The sequence below is a fragment of the Puccinia triticina genome, chromosome 17A (assembly GCF_026914185.1).
Source record: "Puccinia triticina chromosome 17A, complete sequence".
In the NCBI taxonomy this organism is placed as follows: Eukaryota; Fungi; Basidiomycota; class Pucciniomycetes; order Pucciniales; family Pucciniaceae; genus Puccinia; species Puccinia triticina.
This window is the reverse complement of record NC_070574.1, coordinates 3,107,046-3,127,072: the sequence shown is the minus strand read 5'-3', so window position 1 is coordinate 3,127,072 and position 20,027 is coordinate 3,107,046. Positions and strand designations below refer to the sequence as shown.

The following is a 20,027-nucleotide window of genomic DNA, read 5'->3' as shown; positions in this document are numbered from 1 at the left end:
GAAAAATGTTCAAACATGACAGCCGTGAAATCATGTCCCAACAGAATTCGAATAGGCCGGCCGGGAACTGGTAAGTCGGCTGCAGTGCCAGCGGCAGGCATGTTTAAGCTTTAATAGATAGCTTTGCACCCTTTCGCCACTTCAAAAAATCCTTGGCCCCCGTCTAGCAACCCTTCACTTACATACATATCACCCTTCACTTACCAGGCGATTGTTCAGTTCGATATCTTCGCGCCATGAACTCTCTCCTTGGTCTCATAAGTTGCGTATTTATTTCTTTTCGTTTATCTCTGAGGTTAATCTTTGGGTGTCCGAATCTTATGAACCAATGACAATATTCACAACCCCTTTTCCTTGAACTCAGTCCTTTTTGGTTTTGGTCTATTAATGCTTGTCCAATCTCAGCCCTCCAAGTCCGACAAGGTCACATACAAACCACCTCCGAAAGAATCCGAGCCACCAAAAAAAACAGCGACATCTTCCGGTAGCTCTGTTAATGGCAGCGCTATGTGAGTACTTCTGATCCATACTTCCGTTTGAGGACAACGTCTGAAATTTGTGTTGGTTTTTCCAGCGATCTCTGCTCCTATGATGATGGTCGTGCAAGTTGCGGAAGCTCATATTTTCGCCGCCGCAATACCAGGCCCCTCAACTCACATGCCATTTAATCTCATCTCCAGAATCATCATACATTTCCTTCACTTTGATCGCACTGTCTTTTCAGCCAATGTTAATAATGTCTCCTAAGAATCATCACATCAAATCATTTGACTTTCAGCAAACAGACTCGTAACGGTCCATGATAAGTTGGTTTATTCACCCAGAGTAAGCTTATCCCGATGTCCATTCCATGAGCGATCCTCCAAGGGTATCAAAGATAATCAAAAGCACAATGACTTCCTCCACATTCCACATTTGTGTTTTTGCTACAATTGGAGTACATCAGTTGCCTGTTTTTCAAATCACTCATCTGGTATTGACGGCTTGATGAAAATACATTTTTGCCAGACAATTCATACAAGAACATGTGGCTCTTTTTGATAAAAAGATCTAGAAACATTACACCTTTATGCTTCAGCTTGCATTTGTGTTATTATGGCTTATATAATATCTAGGGGCTTGATTGATTGACTCCCAATTTTTTTGACTTCCAACTCCCAAAATGAGTTTATGTCTTGGGGACCCCAAAATGACGTCCTGCCCGGGTCCCCAGGACCAAAAATTGACACCAGGACTTTTTGGGAGTCGGAACTTGGAAGTCAAAAATAAAAATATGAAAAGGGAGTTGGAAATTCAATTCCCCACTGGAGCACCCAAACACCCCCATATTTTTACAGCCATATAAATACATTGTCTAGACATTATGATGAGATTTATGTGAGTCTAAACCCTCAGAAAGGCCTGGAATAGCCAGGGGGCTAATTTGGCGGATTTCCTACTAAGGAAATCTAATTTGGTGGATTTTCTACTAAGGAATTGGCGGATTTCCTACTAAGGAAATCTGCCAAAGCCTTAGCTGCAGTACTCCAAAAGCCACCAAATTTTTTCTGCCATAAAAATAAACTTCCTTAAACATATACTCAGCTTCACGGCATTGGAACACCTCAGGGAGACCATGTGTAGCCGGGGGGTGGATTTGGCGGATTTCCTACTAATGCAATCCACCAAATCCTGAGCTACAGTGCTCCAAACACCCCCAGATTTTGTCTGTAACATAAATACACTCTCTAGATGATATGATAATCTTCACGGCATGGGCAAACCTCAGGGACACTCTGTGTATCCGGGGGCGGATTCGGCGGATTTCCTACTAACACAATCCGCCAACTCCTGAGCTACAGTGCTCCAAACGCCCCCAGATTTTTTCTGCCATATTAATACACTCTCTAGAAGCTAATTTTAGCTGCACAGAGGTATTACACATCAGGAACACCTTATATGAGTGGGAGGCTAATTTGATTTCCTACTAAGGAATCATAGAAGGTGTTCCTGATGTGTAATAACTCCTTGGAGACCAATATATTTTCTAGAGAGTGTATCAATACGGCAGAAAATACCTGGGGGTGTTTGGAGCACTGTAGCTAAGGCTTTGGCAGATTGCATTAGTAGGAAATCCGTCAAATCCGCCCCCCAGCTACACATGGTCTCCCTGAGGTGTGCCAATTCCATGAAGCTGATTGTATGTTTAATTTTTTTTATTTTTATGGCAGAAACAATTTGGTGGCTTTTGTAGTACTGTAGCTAAGGCTTTGGCGGATTTCCTTAGTAGGAAATCCGCCAAATTAGCCCCCTGGCTATTCAAGGCCTTTCTGAGGGTTAGACTCAAATAAATCTCATCATAATGTCTAGAAAATGTATTTATGTGGCTGTAAAAATATGGGGGTGTTTGGGTGCTCCAGTGGGGAGATATGAATATTTCTATATTTTCTGGGATTTTTGGGAAATTGAATTTCTGACTCCCTTTTCATATTTTTATTTTTGACTTCCGACTCCCAAAAGGTCCTGGTGTCAATTTTTGGTCCTGGGGACCCGGGCAGGACGTCATTTTGGGGTCCCCAGGACGTAAACTCATATTGGGAGTCAGAAGTCAAAAAATTGGGAGTTGATTAATCAAGCCCCAATATTTATGCTGGTGATAAACAAGACCCAAGTTTCACTTATGGTGTTCAAAGTTGGTTTGCATAATTTTATGCATGCATAAATCATGAAATCATAAAAATATTTTGGTGAGAAAATTTTGTATTACATAATCAGACAGTCATATCCCCTGCAAAAAAGATGTTATGATTTTATGATTTATGCATGCATAAAATTATGCAAACCAACTTTGAACACCATAACTGTTTTTGTGGGTGAAACCACCCTCTTTGAGTCAGAAGATGAACTGGTAGTTCCATCAAGTAACCAGGCTCTGATGAGATCACTTGAACACACGATTTTCTGATTGTTCCTCAGATTGTCTGCGTGACCTCGGAAGGAGAGGCCTGGAGAGGCACGCTCGGGAGCTGCGGCGTTGATACACCACCGACCACCGGGGGAGCCCGGACTTCGCGCTTGTCAGCCTCCGTCTCGGCACCCAGATCTGCATCCGTTTCAACATTCAGACATTAGCGATGGCAAAACTTACCCCAGCAGAGTACGCCGCACTCTCTCCCGAGGAACGAACGACATATGACGAAGCTCAGAGCAAGAGGGAAAAAGAAGAGCAGGCCCGTAAGTTTCGTTTGCAGACCATGGAGTGCCTCCGGATGGTAATCACTAATATAGTATTTTCACGACATGAACATTGTTTCAGAGCTTCCGTTTACATGGAAACAAAGCTTGCAAGATGTCTCCCTCAACATCCCTGTTCCACCCGGAACGAAGGCACGCGACCTGGTGGTGGATATCAAGAAGACCAAGCTTAAAGTGGGCCTGAAGGGTAAAGAGCCAATCATGGATGGCACGCTATGCAAAGAAATCAAACAAGAGGAGTCTACCTGGACGCTGGGTGGGTCGATTGTATAGCAAAATCAAAAATTAAAAGCGTCAATTCTATCAGCTGAAGCTCTTCCACGCGCGGAGAAAATTCTAGATGACAATAAAGAAATCAATCTACATCTTGAAAAGATCAACCAGATGACATGGTGGGAGAACGTCTTGACGCACCATCCGAAGATTGACACGACCAAGATCACCCCTGAAAACAGCAAATTGAGTGAATTGGACGGGGAAACAAGGGCAATGGTCGAAAAAATGATGGTAAGAAGTCACTCGGTCTGCCATGTCGTACTCCTTTACCTCATCTGCTCAGCTTCGCTTTCATTTGGCCCTTTCAGTTTGATAACCAGCAAAAACAAATGGGAAAGCCGACATCCGACGAGCAGAAAAAGCTCGAGGTAAGTAGGGCCTGCTTCATGCCAAAGCACTACAAGACTGAATGTTGTTTTTGATCTTCTATTCTAGATGCTGGAAAAATTCAAAGCCGCTCACCCCGAGATGGACTTTTCGAATGCTAAGATTGGTTGATCAAAACTTTCCCACTTTAGAACAGAGTAAGAAAATATCAATCACCCAAAGGAATAAATCAGTACATGAATGAGTCCTTACAAATTGCAGTGAAGCTCATGCAATCATGTGTTATACTCAGCAATTATTAACAAATTGGCTGAAAGAAGAAACTAAGGCCTCATTTGTTGCATCATATTTGAGTATCAAAAATGTTATTGCTATCATGACATGTAAAGATCTCACCATAACAATTCGGGTATCATTTATGATGTTTGAATATGATACAATAATGGGTCAGCCTGAATGCACCCCAAACATTTACTTCATGTGCACCAAAAAGGGGCACTGCTGAAATGTACCCCAAACCACTGAAAAAAGACAAAGATCTAAGATTTTATTTCTTGTTAGATAATCTAGACTTATGATTTATATTCAAATGGTTTTGTCTAGAGAATTAAGGGTAAGAGATGTTTTTTACCTAAGAGCAGGAGATTGACCGCTCTCTACTGATTAAACTTGAAAGAAAAAAGAAAACAGAGATGAAGCTCTGCAAAACCGTTTGGTCTGTTCCTCAACACAAGATTACTTGTCATCAGTTTTCTTGCCCTGTCCTACAGTGCAGTCCAAGTTTGGTTCTTACACGTAAAGAACCGCTACTGAATGCTATCCCACTTTTTCAAGCTTTGGAGAAACAACGTAGTAAACTCACAACATTATCTGCAGTTTTTGAGCAGCCGTGCTTGCTTATCAGTCTTTTTGTTTCCCTTTGCTTTAGCTTTGTAGCACAGTAACTCACCGATTGTTTCTCCTTCTCTTTGAGAGGAATTGGTGGTTTTGATTTCTTTTGCGTCAGCTTTGTCTAGCAGAAAATGGGCAGTGTGTTAGCTCCTGCCTTATCTTTTATCTTCCAGTATTGATCCCACCGCTTACCTTTGGCGCTTGTGGTGATCCTTTCAGATAATGACTTTTGGTTGGGATTTTCCTTGAGTCAAGTCTTGCCGCTTGCTTCCGTTGGACCTGTAAGCACCAGAGGTGTAAACAGAGTTTTTCCAACATCAGCCACTCTGCACTTGGACTGCGGAAGGGTTCGCTTTGCTTACCATCTTCTGCAGCTGTTTTGGCTTGCGGAATTCTTCTCAATTTATGAGAAGAATGCCGGTCACCTGAGACCATAATCTCACAACCACTTGGGGTGTACTTTTGCGCACCCCTGTGAAGATGGGGTACATCACCTCATACCCCATGTAATTTGGGGTGAGCCACAGGGTACCCCAAAGCCGGTGAAATCTATGGTGTACACAGCCACAACAACCCATCATACTGGGGTGCAAACCCCCTGTACTCCAATATGTTACCCTGTGAAAGGGCTGAGCCACTCAACACCCCAGTTGTATCTGGGGTACCGCACCCACCCGCCCGCCTACACATCAGTCATTGAGGGGAGTGGCACCCCTCAATGACCATCACAGACCGGTCATCAAGGGTGCTTCCCCTTGATGACCAGCATAGATTGTTCATTGAGGGGAGTAGCACCTCCTCTCAATGACCAACACAGACCAGTCATCAAGGGGGGTGCTACTCTCCTTGATGACTGGCACAGATTGTTCATCAAGAGGATAGCACCTCCCATCAATGACTGGCACAGATCAGTCATCAAGGGGAGTAGCATCTCCCCTCAATGGCCAGCACAGATTGGTCATTGAGGGGAGGTTCTATTCCTCTTGATGAACAGCACAATTGGTCATTGAGGGTAGTAGCACCTCCATTGAGATTTGAACTTGACACACAACACACTGAGATGAGCTTCAATGAGAAAAGCTTGAGAGGGGGGGCAGTGAGAATGAAGTGCTCACCGGATGTGGCTCAAGGGTGGCGCGGATGGAAGAGAGGAAGAACCAATGGGGTTGATTGCATGTGGTAGGCTATGGTTATGTAGACTACATACATGTATCAACTTGTGGGAGACAGCATAATGATCATTGAATATGAAGTGAAAATGAATAGAAGGATGTGGAACTCTCAAAGTTATCACAAGTCTGTCACAAGCAGAGTGCGTGCATCAGAGAATAAGGAACAAGGGAAAGATTGACAGTCTAATCTCGGCAGGGACAAGGTCACAAGGCAAGTACAGAAGGCAATCATGACCACAAAGTACAACTATATCATAAGATGTGTTTGAGCATAAGTAGTGAGCAGAAATTGAGTCCAGTGAGGTGACTAGGAAGGGAAATGGAGGCAGAAGGCCAAAAGAGGAGGACAAGAGGACAAAAATCCAACAACCTCCCCTCAATGACCAACACAGACTGGTCATCAAGGGGGATGCTACTCTCCCTCCCCTTGGTGGCCGGCATAGATCAGTGATCAATTCCTCCCCTTAATGACCAATCTGTGCTGGCCATTTTGGGGAGGTGATACTCTCCTTGATGAATGATTGAATTTGTGCCAGTCATCAAGGGGAGTAGCACCCTTGATGACCAGTATGTGTTGGTCATCAAGGGGTGCTCAATGACTGATGTGTGCAGGAAGTTGGGTGGATGGCTGGGGGAGTAACTTTCCTCAATGGGGTGCACTACTTATGTGCACTATTTCATTTGGTGTACATTAAATTTTACCCCAAAAATTGAAGCAGTCTGGGGGTTTTAACACCTGTACCCCAATGTTTTTGGGTTAAGTAGGTCTGCACACTAATAAATTGGGGTACCCCAGAAGTGCACCCCAGTAATATTTGAAAGAATTCAGAAGACTAAAAGTTTATTGCTTCTAATTAGAACTCTATTCTAAATACATTATTCTCTAATAGTGAAGTTATGTTTGGGAGTATTTACCTAAAAGCAGGCGAGGAGACCGCTGCTTGTTTAAAGGAGAACTTTGAGGGAAGGAAAGGTTTAGAGAAATTTATCTCCTTCTCCACGGCTAAGTGGCTCGAGCTGCGGCAATTGATTGCTATATCAGCTTCTTGTGCTCCCTTTTCTCAGAGGACATTTGTCCTTACTAGATTTGCCCTATAGGATTCTTTGTCCAGTTTGCTAAGCTTCCGCGAAACGACGTTTGAGCGCTCCTACTTCGTCTAGTTTATGTTATGGGGAGTTTTGCTCTTTTTTAGTCTTTTGTTTCTATCTTTTAGCTTTTCTTTGTGACGGGTCACTTACCAACTTGCTCTCCTGCTCTCTGAGCGGAATCGGCTTGTTCTGTCTTTTCCTGTTTGACAATGTCTAAGGAATTTATAGGGATGCGGCATTAGCTCAACATCTTGATCAGCTTGTCAGAAGTTTATTCAGCCGCGTACCTTTGGCGCTAGCTTCGGATATTCTTTCCGCAAGTGACTTGCTCTTGGGATTTTCCGCAAGTTTGATTTTTCGGCTCGCTGGAGTTGGACCTGCATAAACCATATATTGGAGTTTCAGTTTTACAACTCTGCGCTGCTGTTTTGGACTGCGGAAATGTTCGCTTTGCTTACCAGATTCCGCAGCTGTTGTAGCTCCCGGCCGCTCTCTCATTTTATGAGTGCTGCACCGTTGGCCTGAGCTGATATTCTCACAATATTTGGGTGCAAATGTAGGTACACCAAAATGTTGGTGTACATGAGGTGAATTTTTGGGGTGCATTTAGGCTGACCCTACAGCAATATCAACATATCCAATAATGAATGAGCTTAAGTATGTGGCAAAACCTAAATTTTTGCGGGGAAATGTGATCCCAGAGGCTGCAGATCAGGTTCTTCAGAGTTGGTAGATATTGTTGGATAGTGCCTCATTGTTGAAATCAGTTGATTTGTGAGGGCAAAGAAAACTGGTTGATTTGGGTGCTTGATGAACTGCAATGAGAAACTGCCACCAATTTACATACCAAGGCTAATTTGATCAAACATATGTTTGAAACCAAATTATACTGGATTGGCTTTAGCCAATATCAGACAACATCTGAAGATTACTGATGCACTTACTCAAGGAGGCACAAGTGTCTTTCAGGAAAGACCAAGAGGAGGATTGAGATTCACTCAGGGGAACAGATTGGTCAGGACTGATGGGTTTAATTGCATCTTGTGGTCTTAAGTAAACTACACCAGGAAAAACAATGATCACTTGTCTGCAGGTGACACAGCAAAGTACAAAGGGGCCTTTTTACTATTTCATGTCACTTGTAGGCAATTGATCATTGTTTTTTCCTGGTGCTAGATACAGCATTGATCAAATTGTGAGTGCAATGATGATGCATAATGAACAGGGAACAACAACAAATGTGTGGCATACAAACAGGAAGAGAGTGGCAGGTTTGTGAAAGAGAAAATAAATAGAGGGAGATCAAGATTTATTGAAAGTTCAACACATTGATTGAGATCAAACTAGTGGATTTACGTGGTTTTGGCTTGTAACTCTAAGTGGAATATGTGTTCTGGTTAGGATTGCCTGAGTGGGATGCTCCAACTGAGGAGGGAAAATATGCTCCTTATATAGTAAAATGTGAGGAATTTTTGCTGGTGGGGAAGTTTGTTGAGGGATTTATGCTGGTGTGAATTCTCCTTTGAGGGATTTTTGCTGTATAGAAGCTTCTATTGAGGGATTTTAGCTATTGAGCCATGTGATAAATTAGTGATCCAACTTGTGACTGATGATGTCATGTGACCATACAGGGGTACATGTGTGCGCCTGAATAAACTACACCCTAGCTATTTACTTGTACCTAATTCTATACTATGTAATACCAAATATAATTCTATAGTATTTGATTATGTTCTATCAAAAACAGCTTAATCCAAATACCTTTCGACTGAGTGGAGCTAGCCTAGTGGTTCAAGTCAGTGACTAGGGGTTAAATGACCTGTAGAATCTAGTTGTACAATAATTAATCCAAGAGTATCCATCATTCTCATACAGTGAACCAAGACTTTATGCAGTTTGATACTTGAAACAGATTTGGCACTTCAAACTGTGCAGAAACAGTCATGTTGGCTTTGCAGTCTTAACACAGTTCATGCTGGAGTAATCTGCATGTCAACTGCTTGCAATCAGCACAGTTCTTTTGCAGAATTTTTTTAAGCCAAACCTGTATATGCCCCACAAAAAAAAGCTTTGTACACTCAAGATAAACCACCCTTGGAATATTCTAGGCCCCACCTCCCCCAAGAATCAAGACCCAGGAAAACTTCAACACAAATAATTTACACCGTCTGGATGCCTACTAGAGATGGGCGCACGGTGAAAAAAACCAAAGTACTAAGAGGTGCATTTCTTTAGTAAACTAGCTAATTATATGTACAACTTATATGATGTAGAGATTTAGCTGGTAGAGAAATTTACCAAAGAGCAAGCGGTTGGCAGCTCTTTCTTAGGAAAAAGATTTATGGCCGTGGTTGATTCACCAGGCTGATGAGAGTAGATAGAGAGTAGATTTGACACAGAACTGTTGCAACTTTGTTTGTTAGTTCATGCTCCTTCAGTTTTCTTGTCTTAAACTCTCTTACTTGACAGGGCCTTAAGACTCCTATTGTCCAGCTGTTTTAGCTTTGGCGAAACGACGTAGTAGACGCTCAACATTATCTGCTTGTAATGACAAGGTTCTCTTTAGTCTGTAGTTTATCTTTGCCTTGCTTTTTAACTTGAACACTCACCATCTTTTGTTTCTCCTCTTTGAGTAGTTACGACGTGAGTTTTGGTCTTCTCCTGATCAACAATGTCTGATAGGATATAGGATAGCGTTATCTGATCTGTACAACCAGTTGACAACAAGTCTCATCCTTACCTTTGGTTTTGGTTGAGATCCTGTTGATTAATGGTCTAGGACAGTGTTCTTCCATGTGTCTGGTTTTGCTGCTTGTGGGTGCCAAAACTGTAATTGTCAAAGCAATGTAATCAGTATCTGCATTTCTCCACTGCATGGCTATTTGGACTGCGGGAAATGGTTTGCTTTGCTTACCATTTTACGCAGCCGTTTGGGATCCTGGCAACCTCCTCACTTTGTGAGGATGTTGCCTTTCACCTTGGCGTGAATTCACACACACAGAACCCATTGCGGGTATCCGCTATCTGCTGGCGGGTACCCACTGGAGGCCCTTGGGTACCCGCCAACGGATGCAGATGTTTGAGATTCCGGCAGAATCCAGCGGGTACCCGTGTATTCTGGTGGGTATCCGCTCTCCCTAGGGTATGGGAGCTGCGGCGGTTGGTAGCCATAAAGCCGTTCTATGTTGCTGTCAATTGGGGGGAGTTGCTCCTGGTCAACAGCAACATAAAATAGTCGGCTGGGATGAGTCCTTCCTGGTCAACAGGCATATGTATCAAGCAGTCAACCGGGAGAAATCCCTCCCAGTTGACAACTAGACATACCAGTTGACCGGGAGGGACGACTATACACACCAGTCAACCGGGAGGAATCCCTCCGGGTCAACAACTATACACACCAGTCAACCGGGAGGATTCCCTCCCGGTCAACAACTATACACACCAGTCAACCGGGAGGAATCCCTCCCAGTCAACAGTCATATCAAGCAGTCAACCAGGAGGCTTCCCTCCCGGTCAACAGCCATATCAAGCAGTTTACGAGGAGGCGTCCCTCCCAGTCAACAGCCATATGGAGCATTTGGCCAGGAGAAGTGCCTCCCGGTTGACTGACATATGCAGCAGTCAACCGGTAAGCACGTTTTGAGGGGTGGGTATCCAAAGATACCCGCGCAGGTATCTGCCCAGGCACGCGGGTACCCGCTGTTGGATGTGGATGCCAGGAAATGGCTAAAATTGGCCGCAAGTTACCGGATGTGAAGCACCCATCTCTAATGCCTACCTGCACAAGAGGGGGTTTCAAAGTTGGCCATCCACAACTTGTATGCGCTTTTGCAAGTTGGTGTTCAAGACTTTTCTTGAACACCAAATCTAAAAAAAAACATCCAAGCAGGCTCAGGGGTGTAGTACAATGCGGCTTGCATGCACTTTTGCAACTTGGTGTTCAAGAATGAACTTGATCACCCACTTGAAAAAGTGCATGCAAGTTGTACCTGGCCAACTTTGAAATTCCCTATTAAGTCAAGAAGTGATCAGTTTCTTTCTTGGCTAAGAACAATCAAATAACAAGTATTTACCATGAGATTGATAAGTCTTTGTTTTATTTTTGATTGTTCAATTCTGAGTTGCAGTTGTGATATCTGTGTGGTTTGAAGAAAGATGAAAAACATTAGAGTTTTTCAACAATCTGAGCTCTGATCTAACACAACTGACTTTGAGCTTAGTGATAGCAAATCACTAGAATTTAGGTTGATGATGCAGTCTATGTCATTGCTTTGCACAACAGTTCCAGGCTTCTTGTGATCTAGCTAGTGCAGCTTACCTGTCACAGTTTCTATTCAATATGGACTTTTTCTAGTGATTTCACAAAAGTACTACTCACCAATGGTACTCCTCTTAAGAGAGAGAATAGGATTCCAACAACTTGGCCTCTTTCTATACACTCTGTTATCAACTCCTCAGGACACAATAACCCATCCAAGAAATACTACATGGATATCCAGTCACATGTGGCTGTAAAATAAATATGAATCTGGCTACAAATTAGAGCCAGACTATTAGGAAAGATACTGCACATCCACAATCCTTTCCTCCTTCCAAATTTAGCATGAGCTCCATTTTTCACACATGTAATGACCATAGAGGTTCTAGCTTGGTTACCCCTTGTTTCCACTTCTGTCATTTCAAGCCATGTATCTGTGGCTTTTGCTGGCTTGTCTCATTTCCCCTTTGGTTCCCCTGTAAACTTTCTCTTGTCTATTGTTTCACCTAGAAACCTCTTTTAGTCCGCAGAAGCCATGTACTTAAGTAGTGCACTCTTCCCCCAGAAATTCAGATAACTAATCACATGGATAATGAAGGATGATCAGTTACCTGAATTTCTTTGGGATATCTTGATTACCTTTTCTTTGGGATATCTTGATTAACTTTTCTTGCTATTAGCTTAGTATACTTGAATTCATTATTCAGACAAATTTCCAGAATCATCCTTGCTACATCTTTCTGCAAGAGTGCATATTGTTGTTCTTTTCCTTAATCATCCCAGTCCCCAGAAGTGCAGCCCTCCAAGCAGTGCTTGGTTTGTTGTTCAAGTTGTTTGTTTCGCAAAAGACTTTGATGCAATCACAAAGTTTCAAAGCCCTTTCAAGCATGGAAAATGTGGAATTCCATCGAGTGGAAACATCTTGAATCATTGAGAGTCTCTTTCCGATGATCCCTTTAACAATTCCATCAAAGGCTGCCGACTTTTGCGGCAAGCGCTTCAGAAAAGTTGCAAACCCACTGATCCGCAAGACAATACCAGAGACTTCAGCTGGAGATGCTTGATTGTTTAGAATACCCGACATACTCGCAGGTGGCGCTGGTGGTGGTTTAGAGAAAGCTTTTATTCCAGCTTGAGCGGCAAGATTGATCACATGGGCCATGCAACCAAGCATGTGTTCCTTTGAGCCAAAAGAGATTGCCGCGTCCAAATGGGTTGCCATAGTCCCATTGTTTGATGCGTTATCGGCCGTGATACAAAAGATCTTATCAGATATGCCGAAAGCCTCGAGTACGTTGACTAAGTGACTTCCAAGATTAATCCCAGTGTGGCTTCCTTCAATTGGTACTGCAGCTAAGACCATTGACTTGAGGGAAAATTCTTCGGTGATCCAGTGCGCAGTAACTCCAAGTATAGATAAGTTGCTCAGAGATGTCCAAGCGTTGCATTTGAGACTTATTCTAGATTTGAGTGTACGGAATTGCTGTTGGATAACTCATTGTCCTTGTACAAAAGATTTCCGTATAAACTCGGCGAGATTATCCTTTCCACATAGAAATCGGGTTGTTTCTGGGTTGGCTAGTCAAAGAAGTTCTTGAAAATCTTTGTTTTCAATGTTGTGGAATGGGATGTTGCAATTAATGAAAAAGCAAGCAACCGCAGGGGTCAAGGAATCCCGATCAAGTTTTTTGGGTACTTTCCCCTTCTGTAAGAACTTGGTGATTGCACCCGCGTTTGACTTTGTTGAGTATTATACTCAGGTTTTGTTTTCTTCTTTCTGCTTCTCACATGTCACTTTCTCTTTCACACATTTCACTCTCATGTTACATGTTGTATGTAGGCTACCTGAGGCAGCAGGCGTGGAAGGACTCCTCTCTCATCCTTCCACGATCCTCGAACAACAACCCATACTGTGCCTGCTGTTCTCAGGTAGGTATCTCTCTTTTCTCTCCTCCTTTTCTCCTCTCCTTTCTTGTTTTTCTTTTTCTTTCCAGTCTGACATGAAATATCATCCTTCCACGATCCTCGAACAACGACCCATACTGTGCCTGCTGTTTTCAGACCCTGCTCTCGCTTATCAGGTTATGAGCCCGCGTTAGCTCACAGCTACCGGCACGTTAAAAATAGGTTTTCTGGTGTATCTACATCGAGGTCGTCAACCCCATAGGATCATCAACGCTCTCAAATTTCTTCGCCGCTTCACCATCTTTTGCGACTTCGCCCTCCTCGCCTAGATGTCTTCCGACAAAGCGCCAGCCTTGGAACATGTCAAGATCAACGTTGGTCTTGACTCCAGCGGCTCCAATCAAAAAGTCTTGAGCGCGAGACTCCCAATTCTGACAGCCCCAGGTCCGAACTCAAACTACATCGACTGGGAGCTTGTTGTCTCCGCCTACTTCGTCGCAGTTGGCGTCAAATACATTCTCAAAGAAGTACCCGCAAACCAACGGACTCCAACGTGGACCAACGACAACAACGCCGTGGTTGCAGTCTTAACCCAGGCGATCGATCTTGCCAACCTTCGCTACGTTCGTGCATTCCGCGAAGATGCCTGCGGGATGTGGAGCGCGCTCAAGAAGGCTCATCTGGACTCATCCACTGGCGGTCGAATCTACTGGATCCGAAAGCTCCTCCACTCGAAGATGGAGGGCGACGACATTCTTGCCCACTTGGACACAATGTCCCAATCATATGAGCGACTTAATGCTCTTGTCACCCCAGAGAAGCCCCTGACACCATCGGAAGTCCATTCCGCCGCTCTACTCAGCTCCATACCCGACGACTGGATCAACTGTGTCTCTCATCTCATGAACCAGGACGACATCCCGACCAAAACCATTGCCCTAGCTCTGAAAAACGAGCATACTCGCAGACAAGCACAAACTGAAACTGTAGCCTCCGCCTCGTACGCTTCGTCTACGAGATACAAAGGCAAATCGACAAATCGATCAGACGACGCCAACGCTCAGAAGCCCCGTCACTGCTACTTCTGCAACGTTGACGGCCACGACCTCAACAACTGCAAGAACTCTCGTCGCCTCTTGAAGGAAATCAAGGACAACAATCAAAAATCGCGCCCCGAGAAGAAGCAGCAACCCCAATCGTCCAAGCCTCCTGCCAAAGCCGGCAGGACATCAGTCGCAACCCTTGGACGTTCGTCTAACAAATACGCCGAAGATGATGAATCTGAATATTTGGGCTCAGAGTTGGAGGTCACCGCGAGCAACGCAGTGACCTCATTATCGGCTTCTTCCGATTACCAGTCAGGGGGGGATGCTAACATCGACTCCGGATGCTCGATGTCAATGACTCCGGACCCCTCCACTCTCACCAACCTCAAGAACGATCGAACCCCAGTTCGCCTTGCGAATCATTCCGTGGTCGAAGCAACTCACCGCGGCCTTGCCAAGCTTCCCATTGCAGGCGACAAGACCGTGAAAACTCTGGTGGTTCCCTCGCTCCACGAGCCTCTTCTGTCGGTGGCCGCCATGTGCGACGAGGGACTTACCGTCGTCTTTTCTCGATCCTCCTGTGACTTCTACTCCTTGACCGGCACAAATATCGATGGACATCTCATGGGCAGAGGCTACAGGCGTGGCAACCTGTATTACCTACCTTCTGAGCCCGTGATCTCCTGTTCCTCTCTCTCACTCCCCGTCCTGGCATATGACCGATCTCTACTCGGTTACCACAACCGCTTCTCACACATAAGTCTAAAACCTCTCAAACGCTTACTTAAATCTAACGATATTGTCCCCTCAGTGATGAACGAAATCGACGTGCAGAAGTGCCCGGTCTGCATTCAGGCTAAAATGCCCAGGAAAAGCTTCAAGTCACGGTCAATCTACCGCTCAACATCCCCCGGTCAGCTGATCCACTCCGATGTCGGCTCGTATGAGGTTAAGTCACGAGAGGGCTATTCTTATTATATCACTTTTGTCGATGATTTCTCGAAATTCTTGGTTGTCTACCCTATGAAATTCAAAAGCGATTCATTCGCCTGTTTCAAACTCTTTCGGTCCTTCTTTGAGAAGGACGGCTCATACAAAGTCCTAGCCCTCCGCTCAGACAACGGAGGGGAATACATTTCAAAAGAATTCTCCTCGTATCTCTCTTCATCCGGCATCAAACACGAACCGGGTCCGCCACACTCTCCGGAACTTAATGGAGTGGCCGAACGTACGAATCGGACGATAAGTAATCTAATCCGCTCTGCTCTAATAAGCGCCCGTCTGCCAAAATCCTTCTGGGCCAATGCCCTACGCCATTCCCTCTTCGCCTACAACTCTTCCCCCTGCAACACCCCGGCCGGCTTCGATTCACCAAACTCAATCCTGAAAATTCCGGCCGTCGATCTCAACTACATTCACCCTTTCGGATGCCTGGTGTGGTATAAAGTCCCTGAATCCGACAGAAAGAAGCTGGACGTCAAGGGCAGAGCCTCAATACTCCTGTCCTACCTATCGGAAGGCAACGGCTTCAGGCTGTGGGATCTCGAGAAGAGGTCCGTGGTAAAGTCGAGAGATGTCATATTCAATGATACTGTCTTCCCGTATGGTGCTCAGCTCACAAGCTCTCCCTCTCCGCTTTCGGTAGAGATCACGTGGCCAACTTTGTCCACCGGCAGCGCTCCCCCAGAAACAGTCAAGGTACCTGTCCCACGGGCACCCACAACAGTTGGCTCCACCTGTTGACCCCGCCAACCATTTACCTGCTCCTTCTCCTCCGATCCTCATGAATCCACCCCCGTCAAATTCCACGTCCTCGCCGACCTCTCCCTCGCACAATTCCCGGAAGGAGGTTAGCGAGGACATCCCGCCGCCATCGCCGCTGGGTCCTCCCCTCAAGCCTCGTTTCAACCGTAGGATCACGGCCTCGATGCATGCGCCAGGCAATGCACTTAGAGCCCCTATCCAAATATCATCCGACTCCAACTCCAACACGTCGTCATCCCCCCGTTTGCCGAAATCCCCGGATATCAGTGTGATATCTCTACCAGAACTGAACTCGCCGCCTCCTCGGAAAAATCCCACGCCTTCTCTGTCTCCGCCACCAAAGTCACCCAAAGAAGATCCCCCCGCCACCTCTCAAAGTCCCGAGAAAGTTCCTTCCCCACCGCAACGTCGCTCAGGGCGTGAACGCAACGCCCCCCAACGATACAGGAACTGGGCAAAGAATGCCACCACCAACCAGGACGTCGATACTCCAAAGACCTGGAGACAATTGCTAAAGTCACCCAACAAGGAACGTTGGCTGAAGGCGGCGAACGACGAATTCACATCTCTCCTGGGGATGGAGACGTGGAAACTCGTTCCCCGTCCGGAAAAAAGAAAGATAATCAAATTGAAATGGGTATTTAAGGTAAAACAACGCCCAGACCGCAGCATCCAGAAACTCAAAGCTCGCCTGGTTGCGATGGGGTACTCCCAAATACAGGGTCTGGACTACGACGAAGTTTTCTCGCCAACACTTCGCCTCGAGACTCTTTGTCTCATTTTCAGCCTCCTGGCTAGCCAAAACTGGAAAGGACGGCAAGTCGACTTCAAGACGGCCTTCTTAAATGGTCATCTGGACTCTCCGGTGTACATGGAACAACCACCAGGCTTCGAAGATCCAACCCACCCCGACTGGGTCTGTGAGGTGACTCGTTCACTTTACGGCCTCAAGCAGTCGCTGAGACAATGGAATATCGAGCTTCACAAAGCCCTCATTGAAATCGGGTGGAAGAACTCCACCTATGATCCAACCCTCTACTTCAAGATAAACTCCGGCAAACTGGTCGGGGCTCTCACCACACATGTCGATGACCTTGCCATTGTAGGCGAGCCTCAAGTTGTTGACTCCATCATTTCAGCTGTCGGTGCACGCTTCAAGATAGGTGCTGATGAAGAACTTCACCATTTCCTGTCACTCAAAATCACCCGCGATACCTCAAGAAAATACGTGTACTTGAATCAAGCCCACTATATTGACAAACTCTGCGACCACTTTCTAGACGGAAAAGTCACGTCAGTACCAACTCCAACAGACACCAGCTTCAAAGACCTAGGAAGACGTCGCCCCTTGGATTCTCCTTCACCTGGCCCCTACCCACAACTAATCGGCTCTCTCCTCTGGGTCTCACAATGCACAAGGCCGGACATTTCCTTTGCTGTAAATCGATTGTCACAGCATCTGTGAGACCCGTCCTCCAATCACTGGAAGGCGGGGGTTCGTGTGCTGAACTATCTCTTCACCACAAAGAATCTCAAACTGCGCCTCGGCAGGGGTCTCACGTGTTCTGGCTACTCAGATTCCGACTGGGCAGAAGACTGCGATGATCAACGTTCCACCTCCGCATACACCTACCGTCTTGGGGACGGAGCGATTTCCTGGAAGTCCCGCAAGCAGGCCACAGTCTCCCTTTCAAGCACAGAGGCCGAGTATAAAGCTCTGTCGGACTCGTGCAAAGAGGGCCTGTGGCTACGCCACCTCCTTACCGAACTCAATCTCCGCCCCGATACCGCTATACCTCTGCATGTCGACAACGAGGGGGCAGAAGCCCTCGCGAAAAATCCCAAACACCACGCCCGCACAAAACACATCCACGCAAGATACCATTTCATCCGAGAATGCGTGCGTGACGCTGAGGTCTCCCTGCTTCATGTCTCAACAAAAGATATGCTGGCAGACATTCTCACAAAGCCGCTTTCCCGCGTGGCTCTAGAAAAGCACAGGAAAATGTTTGGTATTGTTGAGTAACTCAGGTGTCATTCCCCTTCTTCCCCTTCTCTCTCTTCCCCTTCCTCCCTTCTTCCCCTTCTCTCTCTTCCCCTTCCTCCCTTTCCTTTGTCTCTCTTCTTCCTAATTCTTTCCCTCTTCCTCTCTCTCTCTTTCTTTATTGTCATTCCATGTGGTCAGCAAGGGGGGGTGTTGAGTATTATACTCAGGTTTTGTTTTCTTCTTTCTGCTTCTCACATGTCACATTTCACTCTCATGTTACATGTTGTATGTAGGCTACCTGAGGCAGCAGGCGTGGAAGGACTCCTCTCTCATCCTTCCACGATCCTCGAACAACGACCCATACTGTGCCTGCTGTTCTCAGGTAGGTTCTCTCTTTTCTCTCCTCCTTTTCTCCTCTCCTTTCTTGTTTTTCTTTTTCTTTCCAGTCTGACATGAAATATCATCCTTCCACGATCCTCGAACAACAACCCATACTGTGCCTGCTGTTCTCAGACCCTGCTCTTGCTTATCAGACTTTCCTTTGTATATACGATGACAGCGGTCCAAGTGATTTGCCATACTCTTTGTCAATTCTTTCTTGTCGACCGCAAGTTTTACAAGGCACAAATCACCGCCGCCAGGATTCTTGTTTACCTGACAAACATTGTGAGAAACACCTTTGCTTGTTGTCGTCTTGAAATACTGCCAGACCCAGCTTCTTTTGTTGGTATCTTCAGTCTTGGCAGGAGCTGTTATTTGTTCGATATCTGAGTCAGAGCTGGACTCCACTTCTTCGGCAGGGCGTTTCCGAGGCATTGGATGAGATCAATTGAGCTTCTGTTGAACCAGGGATGATCAGGGATCCCACGTACTCTTCAAAAGTGCACAGTTGCTTGAAATTTCAAAAAAAGCACCGGATCCGACGGATACCCGGCATCGGAGCCAGATATGCCGAATTCGGATCTCAGGAGAGCCGTACCCAAACCCGGAGGCCCGGGTCGCAACCTTACCAAGCACCAATCACTCCCAATCTGTTGGTGTCTTGGGGGAAATAGAGCTTGAGAGGGATTGGTTCTTGAAGGGCTGCCTCTCTAGGGACTAGAATTAGTAAGGACAAGACAAGAACAAGAGTATGGACTCTTGCAGAACAATGTGACAAGGAAGATTCTAAAAGTTTTTCTGAATAATGAATTTAAGTATATGTACTCAGCTAATAGCAAGAACCAGTTATGTTATAATGGCAACTATCTGGCTAATGAAGGATCATCAGTTATCTGAATATCTGGGAGAGGATCTGATGGGGAACAAACAGGGTGGGGAAGAGGGCACTCTTCTGGGGACTACAAGAGGTTTCTAGATGAAAAAAGAGACAAGAGAGAGTGTTCAGGGCAGCCACAGGGGACATGAGAAAAGCCAACAAGAAGGTCTGTGCTATTCTTGGGCAGCATCACCCTCTGTTTTCCCACTTTTCTTTTCACTTGTGTTTGCCACCAGAGGCAGTCACTGCAAGAAAAACTATAGAAACTGCTTGCAGTTGAGATGCAGCAAGCTTGAATCAAGCCTCAGCTCAAGCTGGAGCCAAGCACCCAAATTCCATGCTGGTGCACCTTGAGTGTGTACCTTGTTCAGCATCTCAATGCTGAGCATGCTGTGGTGCTCATGCAGTAGGCTGAGGCAAATGTTCAACCTTGCAAATGAGTATACCCCTGAGCAACCTTTTATTTTCTTCTAGTAAACACTCCATCTGCCATTGAACCCAGCCTGAATAGCATAACAGGGGTATGTACACATGAAAGGGATATCTACATATGAAAGGAAGATGTACACATGAAAGGGGAATGTGATAAGGTGTATTAACACATAAAAGACACAAATTATTAAAGAGGTATGTATGCATGAAAGGGGTATGTATGCATGAAAGGGGTATGTGCAGTAAGGGGTCTTTGCACATGAAAGGGATATGTAAACATCACCTGAATGATCAAAGGGGTATTTTGAAAGGGATGTAAAAAACCCAAAGGGGACATGGAAACATCAAAAGGTGATGAATGCATGATGACAAAGGTATGTACACATTG

At 45.5% G+C, this 20,027-nt stretch overlaps 2 protein-coding genes across 2 annotated transcripts; both read left to right on the top strand.

Moving 5' to 3' along the window:
- Positions 1-15: 15 nt before the first annotated feature.
- On the top strand, positions 16-668 carry PtA15_17A273 (uncharacterized protein; the record flags this gene model as incomplete). The annotated part of the gene is made up of 4 exons (XM_053164372.1): positions 16-70; positions 208-261; positions 365-509; positions 575-668. 4 exons carry the CDS (start codon positions 16-18, stop codon positions 666-668), a joined length of 348 nt encoding a protein of 115 aa, XP_053028346.1.
- Positions 669-3,113: 2,445 nt separating this feature from the next.
- On the top strand, positions 3,114-4,008 carry PtA15_17A272 (uncharacterized protein; the record flags this gene model as incomplete). The annotated part of the gene is made up of 5 exons (XM_053164371.1): positions 3,114-3,213; positions 3,296-3,490; positions 3,575-3,741; positions 3,819-3,878; positions 3,946-4,008. 5 exons carry the CDS (start codon positions 3,114-3,116, stop codon positions 4,006-4,008), a joined length of 585 nt encoding a protein of 194 aa, XP_053028345.1.
- Positions 4,009-20,027: the final 16,019 nt, after the last annotated feature.